General features: G+C 37.0%; 1 protein-coding gene across 2 annotated transcripts in view; it reads right to left on the reverse strand.

Annotated features, from left to right (window-relative positions):
- LOC143673735 (cytosolic carboxypeptidase 1-like) overlaps window positions 1–15820 on the reverse strand; it is a 295645-nt gene extending 279825 nt beyond the window's left edge. For both annotated transcript variants that reach the window (XR_013170574.1, XM_077148623.1), the window contains exons 1-2: window positions 15319–15820; window positions 14117–14297 (exon numbers count right to left, since the gene is read on the reverse strand). Coding sequence is in view for 1 of the 2 variants with exons in the window: in XM_077148623.1 (XP_077004738.1) it covers window positions 14117–14297; window positions 15319–15472 (335 nt within the window). In the remaining variant the exon portion in view is untranslated. The remainder of the gene's footprint in view (window positions 1–14116; window positions 14298–15318) is intronic.
- Window positions 15821–24180: the final 8360 nt, after the last annotated feature.

Consider the following 24180-nt stretch of genomic DNA (forward strand, 5'->3'; position numbering starts at 1 on the left):
GAGGGATTGAAAGGTGAATTGTGAAGGGGTATGGAGTTTTTCTTTTTGGAGTAATGAGAACGTTCTAAAATTGGCTGTGGTGCATTTACAACTCTGTGATTTTACTAAAAGCCATTGACTGTACACACTGGATGGACAGTATGGGATGTGAATATATCTGAATGAAACTGTTCTAAAATTATGATAGTACATGGGGGCTTTACAATGCTAACATAATGAACTGAAATTTTTTAATCATCCTGCACATTATAGTAACTATATTTGCTTTTCATACATCACCTTGATTTTCAACTAATATAAGAATGAAAAGAATAAAAATTCTGAAAAGAATTTCAAATATTATAATTATAGTAAAATGTCATTGCTCTATATATAAAATAAATAATTGTAACTTAAGTTATTCCATGAAGAAACTTTACCTGCTAAAGTATCCCAATATCTTCCAAATTCGGTCACTAAATACAAAGAGGAATGGTTCTACTTCCTAATCGATTTAGTCTTTGTTTTGCTGAGATCAATTGAAATTAGAGTAAAAGTCGTCTTTATCAATTGTCCCATATTGTTTTTAAACTCAGTACCCATGTCACCAAAAGTAACCTACGCTGTGGATAAAATGCCTTAAATAACACAAATAGACAAAAAACCTATTTGGAAAATGCAAAAGTCTGAAATGTAGTTTTTGAATTTGTTTTGTTATCACAAAAACTTAATTCTTAAAGCCCTTCTGAAAGTTGTTGAGTTTGTTTTATTTTATTGAGGGCAAAGACAGTTCTGTAGCAAGACAGCTTAAACTTGGGACGCTGTCACTACAAGAAATAGTTTACATCTGTTCGAGTCATGCAGGACTCTGATAACAGTGTCTGCATGCTGTAAACAAACTCACTTCCATCAGTCTAATAACAGCATAGCTCATGAAATGTCAAAAATAAGCTCAATATATACATGCGCATTGAACATTAGAGTCTTCATTTTTAAAGTGTCTTAACTGTTTGACTGCAGTGCTGAAATTTGGGTGTATCCATAAAATAACATTTTAGACAAAAAAGTTCCTCAAATATAACTTTTATGATAGGTATAAAGGTATCTACACCATAAAAAACATTGAGACTAGTAAATTAAGCATCTTTTATGAATTGCTATCACTGTGTTCAGATGTTAAATTTTTATAATATTCTCAAGATCCTATAAATCAAATAATCTGAGTGTGCTAAAAAGGATGACGAAATAATGCAATATTCAATACAGTTTTATTTGTGTAATTTGGTAATTGTAGAATGAAATGGTTTCAAGGCAAATTCTGGATTATTTCACTCACAACCCAACAGCTAACATGATTCTGAAGAACAGTCTTATCTTCAATATCTCCCCTCCCCCCACAAACACATCTAGAGAAATCCATGTACATATATATTAGTTTTCAACAAGTCAGGACCACAATAATCTAGAATTTAGAGTTTATGTCTGATACACTTCAAAGTTACCCTTTTGATGAAGATTATAACCATAAGGAGATAAAAATTCATGCAATGATGCTTAGGTTTTTTTTTTTTTTAAGTAAACCCACATTTGATAATACAATGCTATATAAGAGCATTGAATATCTTAAATAAAATGAGTGCCAATTTTATTATTCATTAATAACTCATTTATTGTCTCGAAACCAAACTGGCCCAAGTTAATTTTGTCTCTCTGAGTCAGCTCTTTAGAAACACATTTCTCTCAAATTTCCTATTTAATAAAGACCAAGATATTTCATTTCTTCTTTGCAGTTAACAAGAGATGGTAGAGGGCTCAAGGTAGGTGGGTTCTGGATAACTCAGAGTGAGAAAGTCCTTCTTCTTGAGCAGAAGGCTCAGAATCTCCTGCACTGTCAGCCAGTTCAATATCAACTCCTCATCACTCTCTGCACTGTAATCAACTTCTTCAAGGAATCGAGGTTCATCTTCATACAACACATAAGTAGTCGGGCTGCAGCCAAAGCACACAGAACACACAAGACTTGATTAGATTTTAAGCTCTAAAGTTAAGGTATTTCACCATACTGAATTAGCTTTGATTTCAATACAATCTAAGCACTTTGCATTAATTTTAAAATGCTACAAATGAACAAGTGAACAGATTTATAATAGTTGAAAGCTCCTTGTATTGACAATGAAGGTCAAAATGCTAATTTTAATTATGATATGCTAATTTTAATTATGAGTGTCAATATATCTCCTATAACTAGAGAATGACAATGGGCTTACTCATTAGGTTACCCCTTTGAGGATTTCATCAATTTTCAGAGTACTAAGACTTATTTTTGCAGTTCTATTTAATCAGGTAAGAGACGATTTCAACAGGTTTTATAAGAAACTATGGGTATTTAATTGGTTCAAGTAACGCATTGAAACCACTTATTCTGTCTGCAAAATGATTATCTACAATAAAAACATGTCATATGCTGATTCCCACAGTTTCTATAGGTCAATAAAAAATGAAAAAACAAATCAACAAGATTAATTACTTCCCCTTAGGGCACAGAATAAGACATTCACTTAAAAGTACTAAGCGCTTCTAAATATTTCATTAAGTAGGTTGCTTGGAATTAAGACCACCTCTCCACTACAGTCTATAACATACTCTCTCCTCTTCAAAAATCACTTAGTCTGATTTCTTCCCATTTGTCAGATTTTACTCTCACACACACGGACACACAACACAGATGTAATCAGATCTAAGATACACGAGAACAACATTTCAAAATGTCCCCATTCTGTTACCAAAGCTACTTTTATTTTACACAGATGTTTGTTTTTCATATACCACCTGCTTCCAAAAAGGATTCCCAATAGCTGATGCAGTTACAAGCTGTAAAATCAGATAATAAAAAAGAACAATAAACTGTCAAAATGAACAGAAAAGTCATTATGCATCTAAAATGAGAGAATTATTGCAACTAAATATTAAATTCAGTTATCTGAAAGTTAAGGAAGGAAGGAAAAGTTAATGGATTAAAAAGTTCTAATTTTCCAAGAAGAGAAAGCAAAACTCATCTGGAGAGAGTATATGTCATTCAAGAATTTCTTAAATCTTCCTCAATGATGAAAGGAGAAAATATATTGTAAAAACAACACTGATCTTATACAACAAACTTTCTCTTAAAAGTTCAGAGCTGACACTATGATAGAGAGGTCTTGATAAATCATGCTGAATGGCTCAAAAAGTTATGAGACTTTACAACATTCTTAACACTAATGAACACAAATTCACGGTTTTGAATTAAGCAACTAAAATATTTAGCATGATTTGTTATGGTTTCTGAGGAAAAAGTTAAAAGAATAGATTATTTGCCTTTTCAAATGACTATTATGATTTCTTTCTTTCTTTTTTTCAAGTTACAGTGATTCATTTCTACTCCCTGATCTTGGTGCTTCAAAATCTCAGGGGGCCCCTGGGCAGCTCTCACAACAGATGAGGACTAGCTGAAGCAAAGGAGTGGGTGGGTGGGGAGGGAGCTAAGGAGACAGAAGGAGAAATGACAAATCTCTTGCCACAGACTTGCTTATTTTCTTCCTGAAAGCTACCATAAGAAGAAAATATGATGGTGAAACATGCAAAGGAGGAGACAGACTTGCTGAAAAGCCATGCACTACACTGGTTCAGGGTCTGGGGAAACTGACCCGGACTGAAGAGGCTGGCTCCAAAGAGATGGGGCACAGTGGCCAGTGTGTAGATGCCCAGCAGCATCACAGGGCCTCCCAACAGGTAGAAAGAGTACAAAATCCATGCGGTGGGCGGGCAGGTAGGCAGGCAAGCATCATTCAGATCTGCAGATGGAAGAATTCCAGTCCCGGGCAAACAGACTAGCATAAATGACACTGGCTGCAGGAAGCCTAGACCCTGTGCTGAGACTGGAGCAAAGATCTACCTCGACATAGGGACTGAATATTTGGACAGTAATCAATGTGAACTAAGGAAAAAGGTTTAAAGAAGAAGCCTGGTCTTATAAGTTTTGAGTCAATCACAAAACAAGAGGAGTATGTGTGCATCTTTAAGACAGAGATGACCTGGAAGGGAAGTTCCTGGAAATTTAAAAGAAATTTAAAAGAAAGTAATGTTCAGGACTCTGGGTCCAGATAATAAATTGATCCTGCCAGTTCCTGATCTTGGCATATTCATAAGGCTAATGGTGGTGTGAACTCCACTCATTTCCTGGCTTTCCCCATTCTGACACCCAGCAGTGGAACAATTTTATATACTTAATCCATTCCTGTGACTCACACCACCTTGATAGGACTATTCTTTCTCCAGGTCTGAACCAAATCACATTCCCAGCCTCAGTTTCTTTAAGGTCTACCCTTAGCTGAAGGATACAGAGTTCATTCAGCAATTACGATATTAGTTCAAGAACATTATTAACAGGACTGTGTGTGAAAAGGAGAGTGAATTAGTGGTGGGGAGAGGTTTGTGCAGGGGTGTGTGTGTGTGAGAGAGAGAGAGAAGGAAGAAGGAGAAAGACATCAGTGGATTTTAGCTTAAAGAACTAGGGGAGGACTAAGATAGGAAAAAGAGAAAGGGCAGAAGATTACAACCCCTGACACTCCACTGAAATCCACCTTCACCCTGCTATATCCAATTGCCATTTTCCAATCCATTTTTACTAGATCACTCTGCTGCACTTAACTGTGATGAAAATTCTGATATCTGTCTCTTCTAGTTTGCTTCATTCTTCTGTGTCCTTTCTTATTCTCTGTTCTTCAAACAGGGGTTTCTAAAAACGCACTCTTGGACCACAGCTCTTTCTATATGCACATTCTCTTTGAGTGAGCTCAGATATTTTAATCTATATTCTGATAACTTTCCAATCTAAATTCCTAGCCCTGACTTCTCCTTTGAACTTCTGTATATGCATGGGCTGGCTGGACACATAAATAAGGTTATCCCACATGCATCTCAAATGCAACATGTTCAAACTGAACTCACTGTTCTCCCCACCAAACTTGTTCCTTGTCCATGGTCTCAATATCATTCAGTAAGTCATCCAAGCCAAAATTCTCAATAAAGACCCACATATCAATCTCCTGACAACTCCTTGCCTCACACTTTATAGTACAAACCTTCACTGACATTGTTTCTTCTGCTTCCTACCTTTCTACTTCAAAATGAAACTGTAAGTCTTTCAAAACACAACTCAGGCTCATCTTCAGATGTTCTTCCTTGAAGCCCCTCTTGGGATAAATGCCCTTTCTCTAAACTCTCTTCTGTACTCTGCACATTCTTCCTGATCAGTGCATAGACAACTGAGATCATCTATTTGTGTGCCTGACTCCTCAGTACTAAATCATAAACCGCTTGAGGTCAGGAACTATTACTTACTCATCTGAGAACCTCCTGTCAGGTCCCAAAACTACCTGACATATTGCAGGCACTCAATAAAAGTTTGTTCAACTTCAACTCAATAGAAGCCACAAGGTCCATAAGAACATCAATTTGTCAAATGCCTTTTTTCGCCAATCGAGATAGTCATATAGGTTATTTTTGGCTTTGATTTACTGATATGGTGCATTACATAAATTGATTTTCTTGTGTTGAACCAGCCTTGCATACCTGGAACACATTCTACTTGGTCATGGAGTATAATTCTTTTAATGTGCTGCTGGATTCGATTTGCAAGCATTTTTGCAAGGATTTTTGCATCTATATTCATTAAAGAGATCGGGCTGGAATTTTTTTCTTGCAGTATCTTTGTCTGGCTTTGGTATTAGGGTGATGTTGGCTTCATAGAATGACTTAGGTAGCTTTCTCTCCTTTTCAATTTTTTTGAACAGTTTGAGCAGGAGTGGTACTAATCCTTTCTTGAATGCTTGGTAGAACTCACATGTGAAATCATGCGGTTCCAGACTTTTCTTTTTTCAGAGCCACTTGATGACTGATTCAATCTCTTTACTTGTCACTGGTTTCTTGAGGTCATCCATTTCTTGTCACATTATTCTTGTCTGTTCATGCCTATGCTGGTGTGAAATGATGTATGGACCCTAGAAAAGTCATGTTTTAATCCTAATCCCATTTTGTAAAAGCAGCCATTTCTTCTAATCCCTATTCAATGCTGCATGTTTGAAACTGTAATCAGATCATCTCCCTGGAGGTGTGATTTAATCAAGAATGGTTATTAAGGTGGATTAAGTGGAGGCATGTCTCCACCCATTTGGGTGGGCCTTTCCAGTTTGCTGGAATCCTATAAAAGAGGAAACGTTTTGGAGAAAGTAGGAGATTCAGAGAGAGCAGAGCAGAACGACATAGCCACGAGAAGCAGAGTCCACCAGCCAGCAATCTTTGGAGATGAAGAAGGAAAACGCCTTCCGGGGAGCTTCATGAAACAAGAAGCCAGGGGAGGAAGCTAGCAGATGATGCCATACTCACCACCTGCCCTTCCAGATGAGAGAGAAAACCTGACCGTGTTCACCATGTGCCTTTCCAGATGAGAGAGAAACTATGACTGCATTCGCCATGTGCCCTTCCACTTGAGAGAGAAACCCTAAAATTCATCGGCTTTCTTGAACCAAGGTATCTTTCCCTGGATGCCTTAGATTGGAAATTTCTATAGACTTGCTTTAATTGGGAAATTATCTCAGTCTTAGAACTGTAAACTAGCAACTTATTAAATTTCCCTTTTTAAAAGCCATTCCATTTCTGGTCTATGGCATTCTGACAGCTAGCAAACTAGAACAGTGCCTTTTTAGGAAGTTGTCCATTTCATCTACATTGTCTACTTTATTAGAATATAGTTACTCATAGTATCCTTTATTTCAGTGGGTTCAGTGGTGATACCCCCTCTTCCACTTCTGATTTATCTACATCCTCTTTTTTTGCCAGCCCAGCTAAGGGTCCATTGATTTTACTGATTTTCTCAAAGAACCAATTTCTGGTTTTGTTGATTTTCTCAATCATTTTCACATTCTCAATTTCATTTATTTCTGCTATAATCTTTGTTATTTCTTTCCTTTTGTATGCTTTGGGGTTAGTTTATTGTTCTTTCTCTAGTTCTTCCAGTTGAACAGCTAATTCTTTGATTTTTATTCTTTCTTCTTTTTTAATATGGGCATTGAAAACAATAAATTTCCCTCTCAGTACCACCTTTGCTACTCCCATAAATTCTGATAAGTTGTGTTTTCATTTTCATTTGCCTCAAGATATTTACTGATTTCTCTTGCACTTTCTTCCTTCACTTACTGGTTGTTTAAGAGTGCATTGTTTAGCCTACATATATTTGTGAATTTTCTGGCCCTCTGCCTGTTACTTATTTCCAATTTCATTCCATTATGTTTTGAGAAAGTGTATATAATGTGTTAATTTTTTTCCTTTTGTTGTTATTGTAAATGGAATTATCGATTTACTTTTCAGATTGTTCATTGCTGATACGTAAAAACACCATTTATTTTTGCAGAAACTTCAGGATTTTATGTCATCTGCAAATAGTGAAAGTTGTTTCTCTTCTTCTAATCTGGATGCCTTTTATTTTTTTTTCTTGCCTAACTGGATCTGGCTAGAACTTCCAGTATAACATTGAGTAGTAGTGGTGACAGGAGGCATCTTTGTCATGCTCCTGATCTTGGGAGGAAAGCATTCAGTAATTCACTGTTGAGTCAAATGTTAGCTGTGGCTTCTTCATATATGTCTTTTGTCATGTTGAGAAAGTTCTCTTCTATTTCTAGTTTTCTAAGTGGTTTTATCAAGAAAGAGTAACACATATTGTCAAAAGTTTTTCCATATCAACTTGATGTGACATCATTATGTGTTTTCTCATTCATTCTATTAATGTGGTGCATTACAATGCTTGATTTTTTTCTTATTTTGAACCACCATTGCATACCTGGGATAAATCCCACGTGGTCATGCTGTAGAATCCTTTTAATGTGCTGTTGGGATGGTTTGCTAGTATTTTGTTAAGGATTTTTGTGTCTATACTGATAATTAAAATTATATTGGTTGTAATTTTATTTTGGTGGGCCATGTCTTTAACTGGATTTGGTATTAGGCAGAGTAAGCATTTTGTTTTAAACTAATTTTAGCCTTACAGGTACTTATAATCTAATTTCACTAGTTATTCCTACTAACGTTGTTTTTCTATTTCAGAATCCTATCCAGAATCTCACATTGCATTTAATTACTATTTCTCCTTAGCCTTCTGGAGTCTGAGGAACACTTTTTGAGTCTTTTCTTATCTTTAACAATCTTGATGCTTTTGAAGAACACTGATCAGCTGTTCTGTAAAAAGCACTTCAATTTGTGTGCTGAAATTTAAAGACATTTTTCCCTAACACAGAAACAGTTGCACTAAAAGGATTAATGGTATATATAGTTATCATCAGAAATATAGCAATGTTAAGTATATTCATCCATCATTTCCAAACCATCTGCAAAAAAGGGTTCCAGGGCATGGTAGGCAGAATAATGACCCACCACAGATTCTTAACCCCTGCCTTCTGTGAATATGCTACCCTACATGGCAAAAGGGACTTTGAGGATGTGATTAATTTAAGGATGTTGAGATGGGAAGATTATTCTAGATTATCACGGCAGTTCCAAAGTAATCAAAAGAGGCCTTAGAATGAAAGTGGGAGGCAAAAGAAAAGGTGATGTGATGACAGAAGAGGAGGTTAGGATGATGGAAGGGGTCCACAGGGCAAGGAATGAGGGCAGCATCTGGAAGCCGCAAAAAGGCCAGGAAACAATTCTGTTCCTAAAGCCTCCCAAAGGGGTGCAGCTATGCTGACATCTTGATTTTAATTCAGTGACTCTGATCTACAAAATCACAAGGTAATAAATTTGAGTTTTTTTAAGTTACTACGTGTCCGCGACCGTCTCGTTCGGCTTCTGATCCCCGGCCGGCGAAGGGAACAGGAGGGGAGAAAGAGACAGGCGCAGACAAATCCGCGCTGGTGAGAAACACAGGTCCAAGACACGTAGCAGTTGTAAGCACAGACCTTTACTGGAGTTAAGCTTGCATTCTCTGTTACAGGTTCCGCGCGGGACAAGATGCCCCGCGGGGGAACAACCTCTATGCGGCCGTCAGGCACGGCTCCCTGTGGGTCGTCTCCACCCACCCCGTCCGGGTAACCTCTTATATACTGTGCCCAAACCCAATAGGTTAGTGCCACGTATACAGAGGTGATTGGAAGATAGGGTTGGTGGGCGTGTGCGTCATTTGCGGAAGCAGGATGTGAGCGCCATCTTGGCTCACTCGATGGGCGGGGGGAACTCTAGAGCAGGCTGCAGCGTGTCCACTAGGCCAAACCCGGAAAGCGGCTCTCTACAACTACGTTTGTGGTAATTTGTTACAGCAACTATAGGAAAGTAACACACATGGCCATAAAACTGTAAGAAACACTGTATCCTACCCTATCCTGCTCCCAACACAAACACATGCCAACAACCACAGAAATGTGAAGATTCTGAGAAGTTCTAGAGATAAGAAATGAGATTAATATTGTCCAATGCAATTATGTAGTCTTACCTGGCAATAAAACTCTTGATTGGAAGGGAGGTATGAAACATCTATTAAAATTTGAGAAATGCACTTTAGAAAAAACTACAGCAGTTCATTTATCTAATGTGTAGCATGATCTTACGTTTACTTCTACAACAAAATCCAGAGAAGTAATAAAATAAAGTTGGGACTAGACAATTAATGAAATGAAAAACTTGCAAAAAAGGTATATGATTGATCTTTTATAGTGGTAAAATATGCCTTGTATTTTTATCTTTCCACTTATCTGTCTGCTTTTAATCCATCCACCCATCTTACAAATATTTACACAGCACTTGTGTTAAATAAGGTCCCACGCTGCAAAGTAGCAGTGTTCACAAAAGTGAGCAAACACATACTTGCTAGTATCTAGAATAAAGAGAATCATATCAAATAAAAACACCCAAAAAGTTAAAATTATAATTGTGTTATGAAGGAGAGATCTTGCAGAATGTACTCTGAGCTCACCTTAGGGTGTTGTGTAAGAATCCATGAGAACTGGTGACTGAAGTGAAAAATGGTAAACAAGGAGCGATGACGAGGTACAGGAGTGGTGGTGGCAGTGGTGGTGGCAGTGTCCCAAACAAAGAACACCACGTGTGAAGGCTCTTTGCATCTGCTCTTCTGTCTAGCTTTCTCCCATTATCTGGGACTCTCACTATTCTTACTTTCTTACACGTTTATCTCGGCCGAACTAAATTTTCCCTCCTATATCCTTGAGCTCTACTAATTTACTGTTTCTTCACTGAATGTAAACTAGGTAAGACTCTGGGTTTTCTGAAGGTGGTGCGGCAGGAACATGTGTTGACTGCTGACATATTGGGCATTTCACATGTATTCTTAGGCTCTTCTTTCCCCCTTCATTCTGGGCTTTGGTTCTCTTGGATTTAATTTCCAACCCCTCCCTCTTTCTCAGGGTACTCTTTTTGTTCGTTTGTTTGTTTGGTGAAACCTATCTTCCAGTACTTTTCAGAAAAAGACTATGTGGGACCTACATTACATGAGGCTTTCGTTTCAGTGTCCAAGAACATTTTTCCTATCCTCAGATTAAATTGATTGATAGGATGGAAACAGAATTATAGGCTGGAAATCCAGTTAATTGTGAAGGCACCGCTCCTCTAAAGTTTTTGCTTCAAGTGCTGCTGTTAAGAAATCAAATGCCATTCTGATTTTAATTATTTGTAGAAGGATCTGAGAAACTGCAGAAACTTATCCTGAAAACAGTCAGCAGATTTTCTGTACAATCAACAGTCAATTTGCCAGGTGTAGGAGGGGAATCGGTGAGGGGGACAGTGGAGGAGGTGGCCAGATAGGCAGAAAATATATCCCATTTCCAATTGTAACAAATTTCAGAAAATAGTGGGCATAAATTTTAAAATAGATTAAGAGAACTATTTGAAGAAATAGTAAAACTTTACTGAAGAATGCAAAAGATCCAGCTGAAGACAGCAATGATCATAGAGAACAATGCTATATAATATAATTATTCCTTATAATTCAATTTACATTCAATGGCAATTCTGATCCAAATCCCAACAAAGTTTATCAACAAACTGATTCTAAATTTCACAAAGAAGAATAATAGAAAAGAAGGAGCCAAGGCAATTTTTAAAGAAAAAGGAAACTTTGCAGTGCAAGGTAGCAATACTCACCTATAGTAATTACAACAATGTGGTATGCAGAGAGAGAGGCAAAAAAGTGACGGTAAGATAGTCATACATATGGACCCATACATATGGAAGCATGATATGTAGTCAGGATAACTTAATAAAATCTGCAGAGGAAGGATTACCATTTAATAAATTATGCTGAGACAACTGATAATACAGATGGAAAAAAAAATTAGATTCCCACTTCTCATACAAAAATGAATTCCACATATACAAAAAATCTAAATGTGAAAAGCAAACGTGGTCTGCAAATGTTAAATTATTTTCTGTAGTTTTATGTGCATGTGAAATTCAAAAACTCATGATCATGTGCAATAATTACCCTGTATCCCGTATCTGCCACTGCATCGCACAAAGCTGCACTGTCACTGGTATGCCACACTGTGTCTTTGATGCTGCAGCCATACACAAATACACTCTGCTTCCAGGAGTGGCCATGATAATCACAATAAACCTTGAAAAGAAGCGACATATTTAAAAAACTAAAACCTTCATATTTATATGCTACCAAATAAAGTCAGTTATGATCAAGCCAACAGACAGGCATACATTCCTTGGTCCTTTATTGTAACAGAGTTACTGCTTAACAAACAGAACTAATAAAAGTCATGGTATCTAGTTTTGGAAAGAATCCATGAGTAATTCTAGAATTGTCAAATCCTTTGAAGGTCCTGCATCAGCCCACAAGTTCCAATCTTTCTATTTATCATTTAAAAAATAATAAGTTCAATTGCAGTTATATTCTAAAACTGCAGCCACCACAGCTTAAAGGGTTGTTAAAGTATTCATCTAATTTAAAAGTACATGAAAATGCACTTATGAAAAACTAGTTTTAAAAGGATATGGTTTAAATTTAATTCTTAATAGCATCTCAAAAATGAAAAATATATGACAGGCCTACATAGAAATTTTACTCCTCTGCAAAACTGTTCTATTGTCTCCAAAGGAAGGTTAAACAATTTAAATTTATATATTGGGTACATTCTAAACAAAAGCTGTTAAAAACAGAAGAAATGTGCATATAGTCCAGTACAGCATCATACCACGCCTATACTACATTTCCTACGGGTGTAATGGGGCTTGAACAGTTGGAGAACTGACTGAAGAGATCAGAAATAATGATCTACTGGTTTGAGAATTTAAGATACTGGAAAATACATAATATTCAAATGGTGAAAGTTAAATACCTAAGACCCATAAGCAGGAGTTATTAATATTCATAAGCACAAAAAGAAAAGTACAGGGCGTAAGAGAATTATAAAACTTAAACCTAATGATGTAAGAATTTGAATACACTGTATCACTTTGACACTAAAATTAAAACACAAGTAACTGACAACAGAATGACATTTTAAAGAAACTGCTTTTGAAATTATTAATATTTAGCTTTAATAACCAGAAATCACTGTCTAAAATGTTAAGTTGTTAATGAGCAAAAGCATTTCTTTGATTATACAAAGTAAAATCAAATATTGCCACATACCAGGGGTAAACGCCTCACTGCAGCCAAGTACTGTAGCAGCCCCTTAGCATGAGAAACTGTAGGATGTAAATCTGGATTTGGACTTCGCCACTGTCTGTTCAAATCTTCTCCACTTAAAGAACAACGGTGGCTACATACAACATAAATACACAAAGACTGAAAACGTTTGTAGCAATAAAATACATACACATTTCTGATCTAAATTTATGATTTTATTCTACTATTTCAAATACGTAGCAATGATGGGCCTCACTGAATGTAGCATTCACTAACTATTTATTGAGCATTTGCTATGTGCAAGATCATGTGTTACATATATTTAATTGTGATAAGCTTTTTGATTTATAGGTCAAAATAGTCAAGATATAGAAAAAATAATTTTGAACTCTGGGATTTTGCTCTATACTTTATAAAATGTATTCATGTTCATATTTACCAGTCTGATTACACAATAATCATCGGTTACACTAACATTCTATAATCTTGGTTGTACTAATTATTATGCAAAACTGCTATCTGCAGCCTACCTTCTGAGAAAGACAAGAATGGGAAAAGTATGCATTCTTATAGAAATTCAAATACATTTTCATTTAGTCGTATGTATTAAGTAGTAAAGGCACTGGGCAAAAATTTAAGCAAACAGTCAGAAAGTGGTATCAGAAGCATAAACAGTTCTAATTTCAATATGGTTCTGAATTACAACTTGACATAAGACCTCACTTTGCTCTACCAACAGAAATACTAACAAAAAAGAAATTATTCTATTTTTCAGAAATTCAATAATTTCCTAAAATATGAGAGATATTCATTCTACTGCTAATGAATAAATAAGATATGGTATTCTCATCTTTGGAGATGCTCATGGCAGCGAGACTAAATCTCATCTTTCAGAAGCACTCCAAAGACTGTGGAATTGCCAGAAACAAATGAATGATACTAACTATAGTCAATATACTCCTCCATTTAAAAAGTAATTATCTGTCAGCATTTCCAGTCTAAAGAATTTCCTCTGTCAGAAACAATATCTCCCAATATCAGGAAGAGGTTGGGAGATGGCCCTAACATTCCAAGTTAGTGGAAAGAGATCCCAGAAGATTCTAAACACTGAGACAACCTAAGATTCATGCCACCGACAGGTGAAAAGAGAGGAAAATGAGATTAAAAATCTTTCTCAGATCCTGACACTGTGATTCTTCTAAAACAATTCAAGCAAGACACAGAGACATATTATGATCATATTCTCCTGAATAAGTATGAAATTTCTCAAAATATAGTACTATAAAACATACTTCCATTTAAAATTTACCTTACATGTATTTCCCACCAAAATTTTCTTTATTCTAAAAAAATCATTACATTTGTGTCCCAAATTAACCGGCACACTACTATTTCAACAAGTTTATACAGGACAGCCACAATAATCTATAATATTTCCATAACTATTGCTTAACTTACTTTCCATTGATGACACCATCTGGATTTAGCATAGGGACGATTTTAAAAATACAGGATTCTTGTAAGCTCTGAGCAGTAGGGTTATTACTCATGAGATACTCCAATGCTCCTTTCATAACCCAACTTGCATTAGTTTCTCCAGGACGCACCCGAGCAGATAAGAAAACATAAGGGCGATTTCCTGAAGTACACATAAAATTTCAAATTAAAACGAACAGCTACTAAAAGTCTGTATGATATTTTACTCTGGGGCTTTAGAAATGTTTCTACTCAGCTGTGAACTCTGACATAAATTCTCCATAGAACTCACCTGCACCTATTACATATAAGCACTGCGCTAAGCCTTATGGAGGGAACCAACATAAACCACATCCTAAAGGAGTTGCAATATGAACATAAGACTATAAATAAGTCAAATTTGAGTTACTACATAATTCACTAGCTATTTAATAAAATTAGGTTTTCTAAAGAACAAGTAGTTGGGGAAGTTTTAAATGTAAAATTATTTTTCATAAAGTCATGGGGAAAAGAAGCAAAATAAACTCTTATGCCTGTCATACAGCCACTATAATAAGCACAGTGAAAAAAGTATATCTGTTCACAGATTAACAAAGAAAAATATTTTTCACTACACACTTAGATATGAAAGTTCCCAAAGTAAACACTTAGCTTATCCTCTTATATTTTTGTATATATTAAATTCTTTCTCTTTCTTTGAAAACGCTTTACCTTCTTATCAAAATTAGAATAGTTTTCTTATCTTTACTACCATGGGTAATTTGAGGTAATTATAAAAATAAAAATGATGGGGTAAAACAATAGCCCTTCAGTGACAGTTCTGAAAGCACTTAATAGATATCTAGTTGTTTTATTTATAAATAAAATCTGCTAATTTTCAAATTGATGGCATTATTAAATAAACTCAAAACTATTTGTTGTATTACACTTTGAATATGATTTCTAAGGATAAGAGCTACAGAATATTCGTATCAAAAGGGCCCTTAGGGATCACCTCATGCAGCTCCCTCATTTGTGACATGAGGAAATTGAGGCCCAGAGAAAGGTAAACCCTGTGGCCAGACAGTCACAGGACCAAACCCAGAACCCAAGTTTCCCAATGCTTAGTGCATTGCAACTTACATAAGAAGCAAAGAAAAATACATGAGAATGACTGGTATTTTGAGTGAAGAAGACAGACTTACTGAATTGACAGATATGTTCATAATAATTAGACTCTGGCATTGCTGTAATAGTCACCAAGGGGCAGCTGTTTCCAGACAGGGTTTCACATAACACAGCTTTTCGAAAATAGATTTGCTGAGGATTGTGGGCCGTTCCCAGTTTTTGAAGATGCATCTTGATAAAAATTTAAAAGCAAAGTATACAATCATTTAAAACCTCCCCATGATATACAGAAAATAACGTATCCAGATCTCCACATAACTGAAGGAGTGGACAACATTCCTAATCTCTTATTTGAAACCCTCAGGGCCAGATGTGCTTGAAATATCAGTATTTGGGGAAACAATGCATATACCAGTAATTTCTGCAATACCACCAGCAGGGTGAGTGGCAGCACCTCATAATACAGATATTATTAATTTGCAGCAAAACATATAAAGTGGCACCCTAAGTAGAATCAATATTCTAAATAAGCTCACATCAGTTCAGCTCAGCCTTTGCTGCCAAAGAAGTTATGAAAAAGCTTTTGGTTTTCAAAGCCTTTTGGGTTTTGGGACTGTGAAAAACTGTAGACCTGCATCAGCAATCTAAAATTTGAAGAATGCAAATTATGTAGGACAAATTTTAACAACTTCTTTTCCTGATTTCAAGATTAATACAGGTTCATTGAAAAATGTCTGGAAAACACAGGAGGTACAAAGAAAAAATTAAAAACATGCATATGTGTATCACTTAGATTATTACTAACAAGTGTAATGCAAATGAACAAAACTGTGATTATATGACTTTCATAATCTGTTTTTATTACTTAACACTTTATACACACACATATTCATAACATGAACAAGATATCCCATTAAATAATGGAGGTTTTTTCTTGGAAAACCCAACTTTTAATAGTTTTATTATAGCTGTAACAAAAACAAATTGTCCAATCACTTATTTTAAGATAGTTAATTGGCTTCCAAACTTTCCCTATATCCATTCACATTTACTAAACTAGTCTATTTGTCAGAAATTGTGCTAGGTGTTGGGGATATATCAATGAATAAATGGACTAGAATCTAATGAGATTTTAGTCTGGCAAGAAAGGCAGAAAGAGACAACATATGATTACCATTACAAAGGGAAAATACAGAGTGCTATAGAAGCATGTAATACAGAAAGGGGAGGCTTGCTTAATCTGGGAAGCTAGGAAAAGCCTTTCAGAGAACTTAAGTTGAAATCTGAAGGATGAGTGCTGCAAGCAGAAGGAAAAGTACACAGGAAGATCATGTCTAAGAAAGAACAGGGGGGATTTCAAATAACTGAAAGACTTCATCACAGCTAGATCAGAAAGTACAAGGGTGAAAAGTAGAGAATTTGATACAGGATGAGAGATCTAGTAGATCAGTCTTTCCCAAAGCATGGTAAACATACTACTGGAAACTGAGATAACTAAGTGGTGTACAGGTCATCGTTTTTAAAATGCAGTTATGTATGTGTGTTAGTTAGATTCAGTTGTCAACTTGGCCAGGTGAGCTACCTAGTCTTGTTGCTGTGGACATAAGCCAACGGTACGTGAACCTCATCTGTTGCTAACTACATCTGCAGTCGGCTAGGAGGCGTGTCTGATGCAATGAGTGACATTTGACTTAATTGGCTGTGCTTAAATGAGAGATCTCAACGTAGCACAGCCTAAGCAGCTCAGCATTCCTCATCTCAGCACTAGCAGCTCAGCCCAGGCCTTTGGAGATGCAGAAAGAAGTCACCCCGGGGAAAGTTGTTGGAACCCAGGGGCCTGGAGGGAAGACCAGCAGAGACCATCCTGTGCCTTCCCACGTAAGAAAGAACCTCAGTGGAAAGTTAGCTGCCTTTCCTCTGAAGAACCAACAAAATAAATCCCCTTTTATTAAAAGCCAATCCGTCTCTGGTGTGTTGCATTCTGGCAGCTAGCAAACCAGAACAGTATGTATTACTGAGAATCAGAAAAAAAAATCTAGCACATTAAGCCTATAATTCCATGGATATTAATTTAGGATGTGAATTTTAAAGAATGAGTTATTAATGTCTATGTGAAGATAAATATTAAGTAAATACTAGTTCAAAAGGTACCCAGAGAATTGTGAAAATAGTGGGGAATGACTGAATGAATAAAAATTTTAGACTTGATGCAAAGGGTAAGAGAAACCATTAAAGTTTTAAGAAGGGGATTTACATAATTAGATTTGCTGTAAAAGATCCCTCTGGTTCCAATATGGAAAAAAGAATGATGAAGAGGAAAGGGAGGAAAAGGGAAGGAATCCTAGCACACAAATTAGAAAGGGGGTGGCAGGAGTCCAGGTAGGTAACAATGCCCAGTATAGTGAGACTAAGAAGAAGTAGGAGATAACAAAATAAATTTAAAAAGTAAAATCTGTAAAGAACAATTACATATACCCATGTGTAGAGAGTTGAACCATGTCCTCCAAGAATACATGCTGAAGTCTTAACCCCCCAGCACCTGTGAACTGACCTCATTTGGAAATAGGATCTTTTCAAACATAATCAAGTTGAGGTCCTATCAGATAAGGGTGGGCCCTAATCCAATATGACTAGTATTCTCATCAAAAGAAAAGACAAAGATAGTGACATATGGAAGACAGCATGTGAAAATAGAAGGAAAGACTGGAATGATGTACTCCAAGTCAAAGAACACCAAAGATTCCCAAGAACCAGTAAAAGGTAGGAAGCAACCAGGAAGGGTTCTTCCCTAGAGCCTTTCAGAGGGAGCACAGCCCTGCCAAAACCTTCATTTCAGACTTCCATTTTCCCAAACAGTGAAAGGACAAATTTCTGCTGTGTTAAACCACTGAATGTGGGATAATTTGGTATGGCAGCCCTAGGAAATTGATATGCCATGCAAATAACAACTTTGAAAAGATATTTTTATATACATTATATAGTGCTTAAGTAGCATTAGTGTCCTTTTTCCTTAATCTTTATCAGAAGACAACTACTACTGAAATTAAACTGTTTTAATAGTCTATGATAATGAGTTTTTGAAAACTGTGATCTTAAATGCTGCTAATTTCTGAGGAAAAAATTATTCTTTAGATTAGAATTCATTTCAGTAAGATTCCCCCCTCCTTTTATTAGCAAAGTAAATACATGAGAAACAAATAAAGGTATATTATTCATCTGTATTGAAATAAATTTCCTATTTCTTTTAAAGGTAGGCTAATATAAAAGATAACGTATTTTACTTTTACTTGTGTGGGAACTGAAAAATACCTGAGAAACAAGGATTAGATTGTATCTGTCAGCCTTTCTTCCTGGAATGTCTGCGGAGTTTATTTTATCTTTTAATTATGGTTATTGATCAGTGGTCCATCCTCAAGTCATACTGGCCTATTTGCCTTAAAAGAAAAATTCTCTGGCCAGAAATGTTTCCACCTTCTTCAACCCATCCATTCGAGAGCACTATCTTGTAGATTGTTCCTCTTTATTTTTTCCCAGTGCTTTAAAAACTATGAGGAAGTATTTACATTCTGTTCTAATTTTCTAGCTGCTGGAACGCAACACAGCAGAGATGGATTGGCTTTTAATAAAAGGGGATTTATTTCATTAGTTCTTCAGAGGAAAGGCAGCTAACTTTCATCTGAGGTTCTTTCTTATGTGGGAAGGCTCAGGGTGATCTCTGCCAGCCTTCTCTCCAGGACCCTGGGTTCCAACATTCCATGTTTTATGACTTTTCACTGTGTGAGATTTCTACATCTGTAGCCAAAACATTGAATCTTATGGGCAGTGTTAAAAATGTAGGTAAAATTTGAGTTTTTCTGTACAAAATTCCTTTCTTCTAATGGATTCATTATAGATTCCTGCATCCAGACTCCTTAGAATATGGGATATGAAATTCATTCTGTGGTTATTTTGATTGAGATTTCTTTACTTAGCATTATAAAACAAAACTAAACAACTGTTAGTTTATTCAAGTAATTAAATGACCAGCTGTGGTAGATGAATTCTCAAGCACAATGTCTTAACTATCCAAATGGTTAAGAATCATGAATGTATTATCAAATTACCAGTAAAGAAGTTGGAGAACTGCTGTGATTAGAAACAACCTTCCAAATTATTAGAGAGGAGTAAATGAAAGAAAAACGTAGTGCATGGAGCAGAAGAGTTAACAAGGCTGAGACACTAAATGAGTGTTTTAATGAAGGTTACAACCTAAAATGAAAGTGTAGTGTTCAGGTAGCTTTCTGTGCTGAATGACATAGCATCAGCATGTAAAAAGCCAAAATTCACAATGAAGAAATGTCAGAACTGAGATTAGAAACAGAGAAGAAACAGGGATACCAAATAGATCAGTAGTGGAAAATCATCTGGAAACATAAATGCAGAAGTAAAGTGATTTTTAGCACTTATTTCTAACTAAATAACCTATGCAAAGTCAAAGTTGATCTGTACAGGACATAAAAGTAACTCTGAAACACATCTCTCAAAAACTATCCTGGAAATTAAAATGATATAATATTCCTGAGTTAATAGAAGAAATAAGATATTTAATATCATAGGAACAACAAAAAGCTACAGCAAATTATTTCCTACAATTTCTCATTTCAGTTTTATTCAATGAAATTTCCAGAACTTAAAGCTGAAAAAGCTGATGATACACAGCTACTAAACTGGGTTAAGATTTGGTCCTCAGTCTGTACGTCAAAAAACACACTGTATTTCTTTTATATAAACACTCCTAGAATGGAATTCAAATTTTAAATTAACAATTAACTCTTTGTTTAAAAAAAATACCAAAGCATAATGCCAAAAACAAAAAAAGCAATAATAATTCCACTTTTTATCTGACATTATAAGGTCATGCCCTATTATTCTCAAAATACTTATACTAACAAATATCAGTCCCCACACGAATCCACCTTGGTCTGGCATTTAATGCTTCCTGAACTGAATACATGAGTGGCTACATACCTTTGAAAAGCAGGGAGAGACACAGGAAAAGAAAAGATTATCATTTTCAGAATTTTTGATTTAAAAATTAATCTTACATTTGTAGAAAGAACCAACTTTCAAGAAGGCTAAAGTAAAATATATTTGAATTTTATTATATATAAAAAAAGATCTGAGAAGTTTCCAAAAATGCCCTAAATCAATACCACCCTTTTATTTCCAATTTAATTAAAAGGAATTACAACTTTAATGAGTGAAAGCCATTAAAGTCATTTTCCTACTAAATGTTCAATATGAGAGCAATTAAACAATATACATCCCTTCCAACAAGTGAAATAATTAAATAACATATAAAGAAATAGCGCACCATCACCCCACTATTCTCTATCCATTCCATGATCTCTCAGGAGATCTACACTCCTGGGAGTCACGTCCCATGAAGCAGGGGGGCAGGGCAGAGGCTGGCTTTTTAAAATGAAAACAAGGGTTTATTAAATCTGCTAATGACACACAGCTAAACGGTTAATACATTGGATGAAAAGATCAAGATTCCTCAAAATTTCCAATACACCTTGTGCTGGTTTGAAAGGAAGTACGCCCCCTAGAAAAGCCATATTTTAATCAAACTCCCATTTCATAAAGGTAGAATAATCCCTATTCAATACTGTATGTTTGAAGCTGTAATCAGATCATCTCCCTGGATGATGTGATTTAGTCAAGAGTGGTTGTTAAACTTGATTCGATGATGACATGTCTCTACCCATTTGGGTGGGTCTTGAGAACTTTCTGGAGTCCTATAAAAGAGGAAACATTTTGGAGAATGGAGGAGATTCAGAGAGAGCAGAGCAGAACGACATAGCCATGAGAAGCAGAGCCCACCAGCCAGCGACCTTTGGAGATGAAGAAGGAAAATATCTCTTGGGGAGCTTCATGAACCAAGAAGCCAAGAGAAGAAGCTAGCAGATGATGCTGTGTTCACCATGAGCCCTCCTAGATGAGAGAGAAACTCTGACTGTGTTTGCCACGTACCTTCTCACTTGAGAGAGAAACCCTAAACTTCATCAGCCTTCTTGAACCAAGGTATCTTTCCTCCCTGGATGCCTTTGATTAGACATTTCTATAGACTTGTTTTAATTGGGACATTTTCTCGGCCTTAGAACTATAAACTAACAACTCATTAAATTCCCCCTTTTAAAAGCCATTTTGTTTCTGGTATATTGCATTCTGGCAGCTAACAAACTAGAACACACCTCCCAAGATACATGATATAACTTGACAGTTTTTTGTTTTGTTTTGTTTTGTTTTTTGCGTGGGCAGGCACCGGGAATCGAACCTGGGTCTCCGGCATGGCAGGCAAAAACTCTGCCTCCTGAGCCGCTGTGGCCTGTCCAACAGGGGTACTTTTTAAATTCTGAATTTAAATTAAGAAAATTAACCCCACTCTGTTTGAGGAAAACCTGGGTGACAGCAGTTCCCGGGTTCGAGCACAAGGCGTTTTGATGACAAGCTCAGGCAGAAGCATGGCCTGACATGGTTGCTAAAACCAAAACAAAACAAACAAAAAAAGTTAGTGCACATCATTGCCTTATAGAAATATAATTTCAGCTCCACATGAGTCAGGTCACAAATAAAGTTTTGTGTTTAGTTAAAGGAACTACATTTAAAGCACACTGAAAATTGAAGTGCTTCTCAGTGGGGGGTGATTTTACTGGCCCACCCACCAGGAGACACATGTTTGGAGACGTTTTTTTTGATTGTCACAACAGGGGGTAGGGCTGTGCTTCAGGCATCTGGTGGGCAGAGGCCAGCAACACTGCAAAACATCCTTCAATGCACAGGATGGTCCCCTAAGCAAAGAGTCATCCAGCCCCAAATGTCAGTAGTTATGAAATCAAGAAACCCTGATCCAGAGAAACAGGAAAAAGTGTCCAGAATCCACATGGTTTCCATCATATTTAAATGCTATTTAAAGGGCAGTGCAACAGTGGCTCAGTGGCAAGAATTCTTGCCTGGTGAGCAGGAGACCCGGGTTCTGTTCCCAGAGCCTGCCCATGCAAAAAAATAAAAAACAATTATATGCAATTTAAAGAGAGCAGCAAATCTGATAGGAGACGTGGGACCTGATGCCAATACTCTGTTATATGCAAGAAGCTTTTAATTTACTGCATCCTTTTCCAGAGGGTAGAGCTAGAACCAAGAGAAAGATGTAACCAGGAGGCAGATTTTGAGTTGGTCTCCTAAGGAAAAAAAATTCCCAACAAAAGTTTAGGTTTAATGTGGTATTTTATGTAGATATGAAAGAAAATAGAAAAATTTATAAATCACTTATGACCATGATAGGATCTTAGTACCACTGTCATGCACCAATGGAGACATGTTGAGTGAGCCTCTCCATCAACTCTAATTCTCCTGACCCAGAAGGAAAGGCAGAGTTTAATGATGTATCATGGTTATCAGGAGGGACAGTGAAAGTGGTACCTTCACTATCACACAGCTCCTGGTGGTGCAGGACAGCTGGGGACAGGAGGACAAGGCACAACCCAAGGCTGTGAGGGCTCTGGATTCCACAGTGCTTGGCCCTGTGGCCATGGCAGGCATGTTATCTCATCCCTGCTCACTGCTTCCCCACCTCACTCCTTAGTCCACTGTCCTTCTCCCCTTCCCACATCCTCTACTCATCTCCCTGGCTCTTGTTGCTTGAGAATTTTCTGCACCCTGTGGAAAAGAGGTCAACAAAAATTTCTAATTAATAGCACACATGGTCATGTAGAGAGAATTTGAAGACAGGGAGACCATTTGGCAGATCTATATTTATAATTTTTTCAAAAACTTTTGGATAAGACAATATTCCTGATTTTAAAATAGAACAGTGATCAGGATGAAATGTGAGATATGAGTCCCAGGGACAAGCCTGGCCCTTGCATCATGGGCTCCACAATGCCTGCCGGATGAAAAGGGGGAAAAATGTAGCAAAATAAGGTATCACTGGCTAAGAGAGTTCAAATAGAGTCAAGAGGCTATTCTGGAGGCTAGATATTGCTGTTTGCCATGGTATGCCAAGCCCCAATGAATATCATTTTTGTTAACCCTAAAGAACACGCAGGGCTCTATCTGGGATTCTACAAGTTTCATGCACTGACCTACAACCTCCAGATGGTTCCTAGGCCACATAAGTCCTGAAATACAGAGGGACCAGCCTCTCCAAGAACATTAACCAGTTCCATCCCCCTTTCCCTAGGGGTATGGAGACTCAAGCCCTACAATGGCCCTCCCAAGCCTGCCCTTTGCCAGGGCTCCCTATTCCACCTGTGCCCCTAATTCCAGCCTTGCCCCTATCAACCAAACATCTGCTCATGAGTGACTCCTTCCCTGCAGCTCCCAAACATGCTCACCCACACCCATTCTAGAACCGATGTCTTCCTCTATCATCTAATCTTTTCCTTATCATATCCAAACCTCTCCAAAGGATAGTCCTCATTCACAGGCTCCAAGACCTCAGCTCCCATTCACCCATAACCCTCTGAACTTGGCTTCTGTCTGACCACTCCCCTGGTGCTGCTTCCTCTGTTATCCTCAGGATAGAAAGATCTACCTTTCCATTCATCACACTCTCCTGGGGGATCACATCCCTTCTCCTGGTTCCAGACCTCACCAATACCCCGATGACTCTCAAGTCTAGATCTTTTCCCATGTTTTCTTGCCTGAGATTCAGACATGTAGACTTGACTGCAGGCTGAGCATCCTCTGCTAGAAGCTCTTCAGACGACATTCACCACCTTCTCCTCTCAAACTGCTGCTCACTCTTGTCTTAGTTTGCCAGGGCTGCTGTGACAAAATACCACACAGTGGATTGGCTCAAACAGCAGCAATTTATTGTCTCACAGTTTTGAAGTCTTGAAGTAAAAAATCAAGGTGTCAGCAAGTCCATGCCTTCTCAAAAATCTGTAGTGTTC

Source organism: Tamandua tetradactyla, chromosome 2, assembly GCF_023851605.1.
Source record: "Tamandua tetradactyla isolate mTamTet1 chromosome 2, mTamTet1.pri, whole genome shotgun sequence".
Classification (NCBI taxonomy): Eukaryota; Metazoa; Chordata; class Mammalia; order Pilosa; family Myrmecophagidae; genus Tamandua; species Tamandua tetradactyla.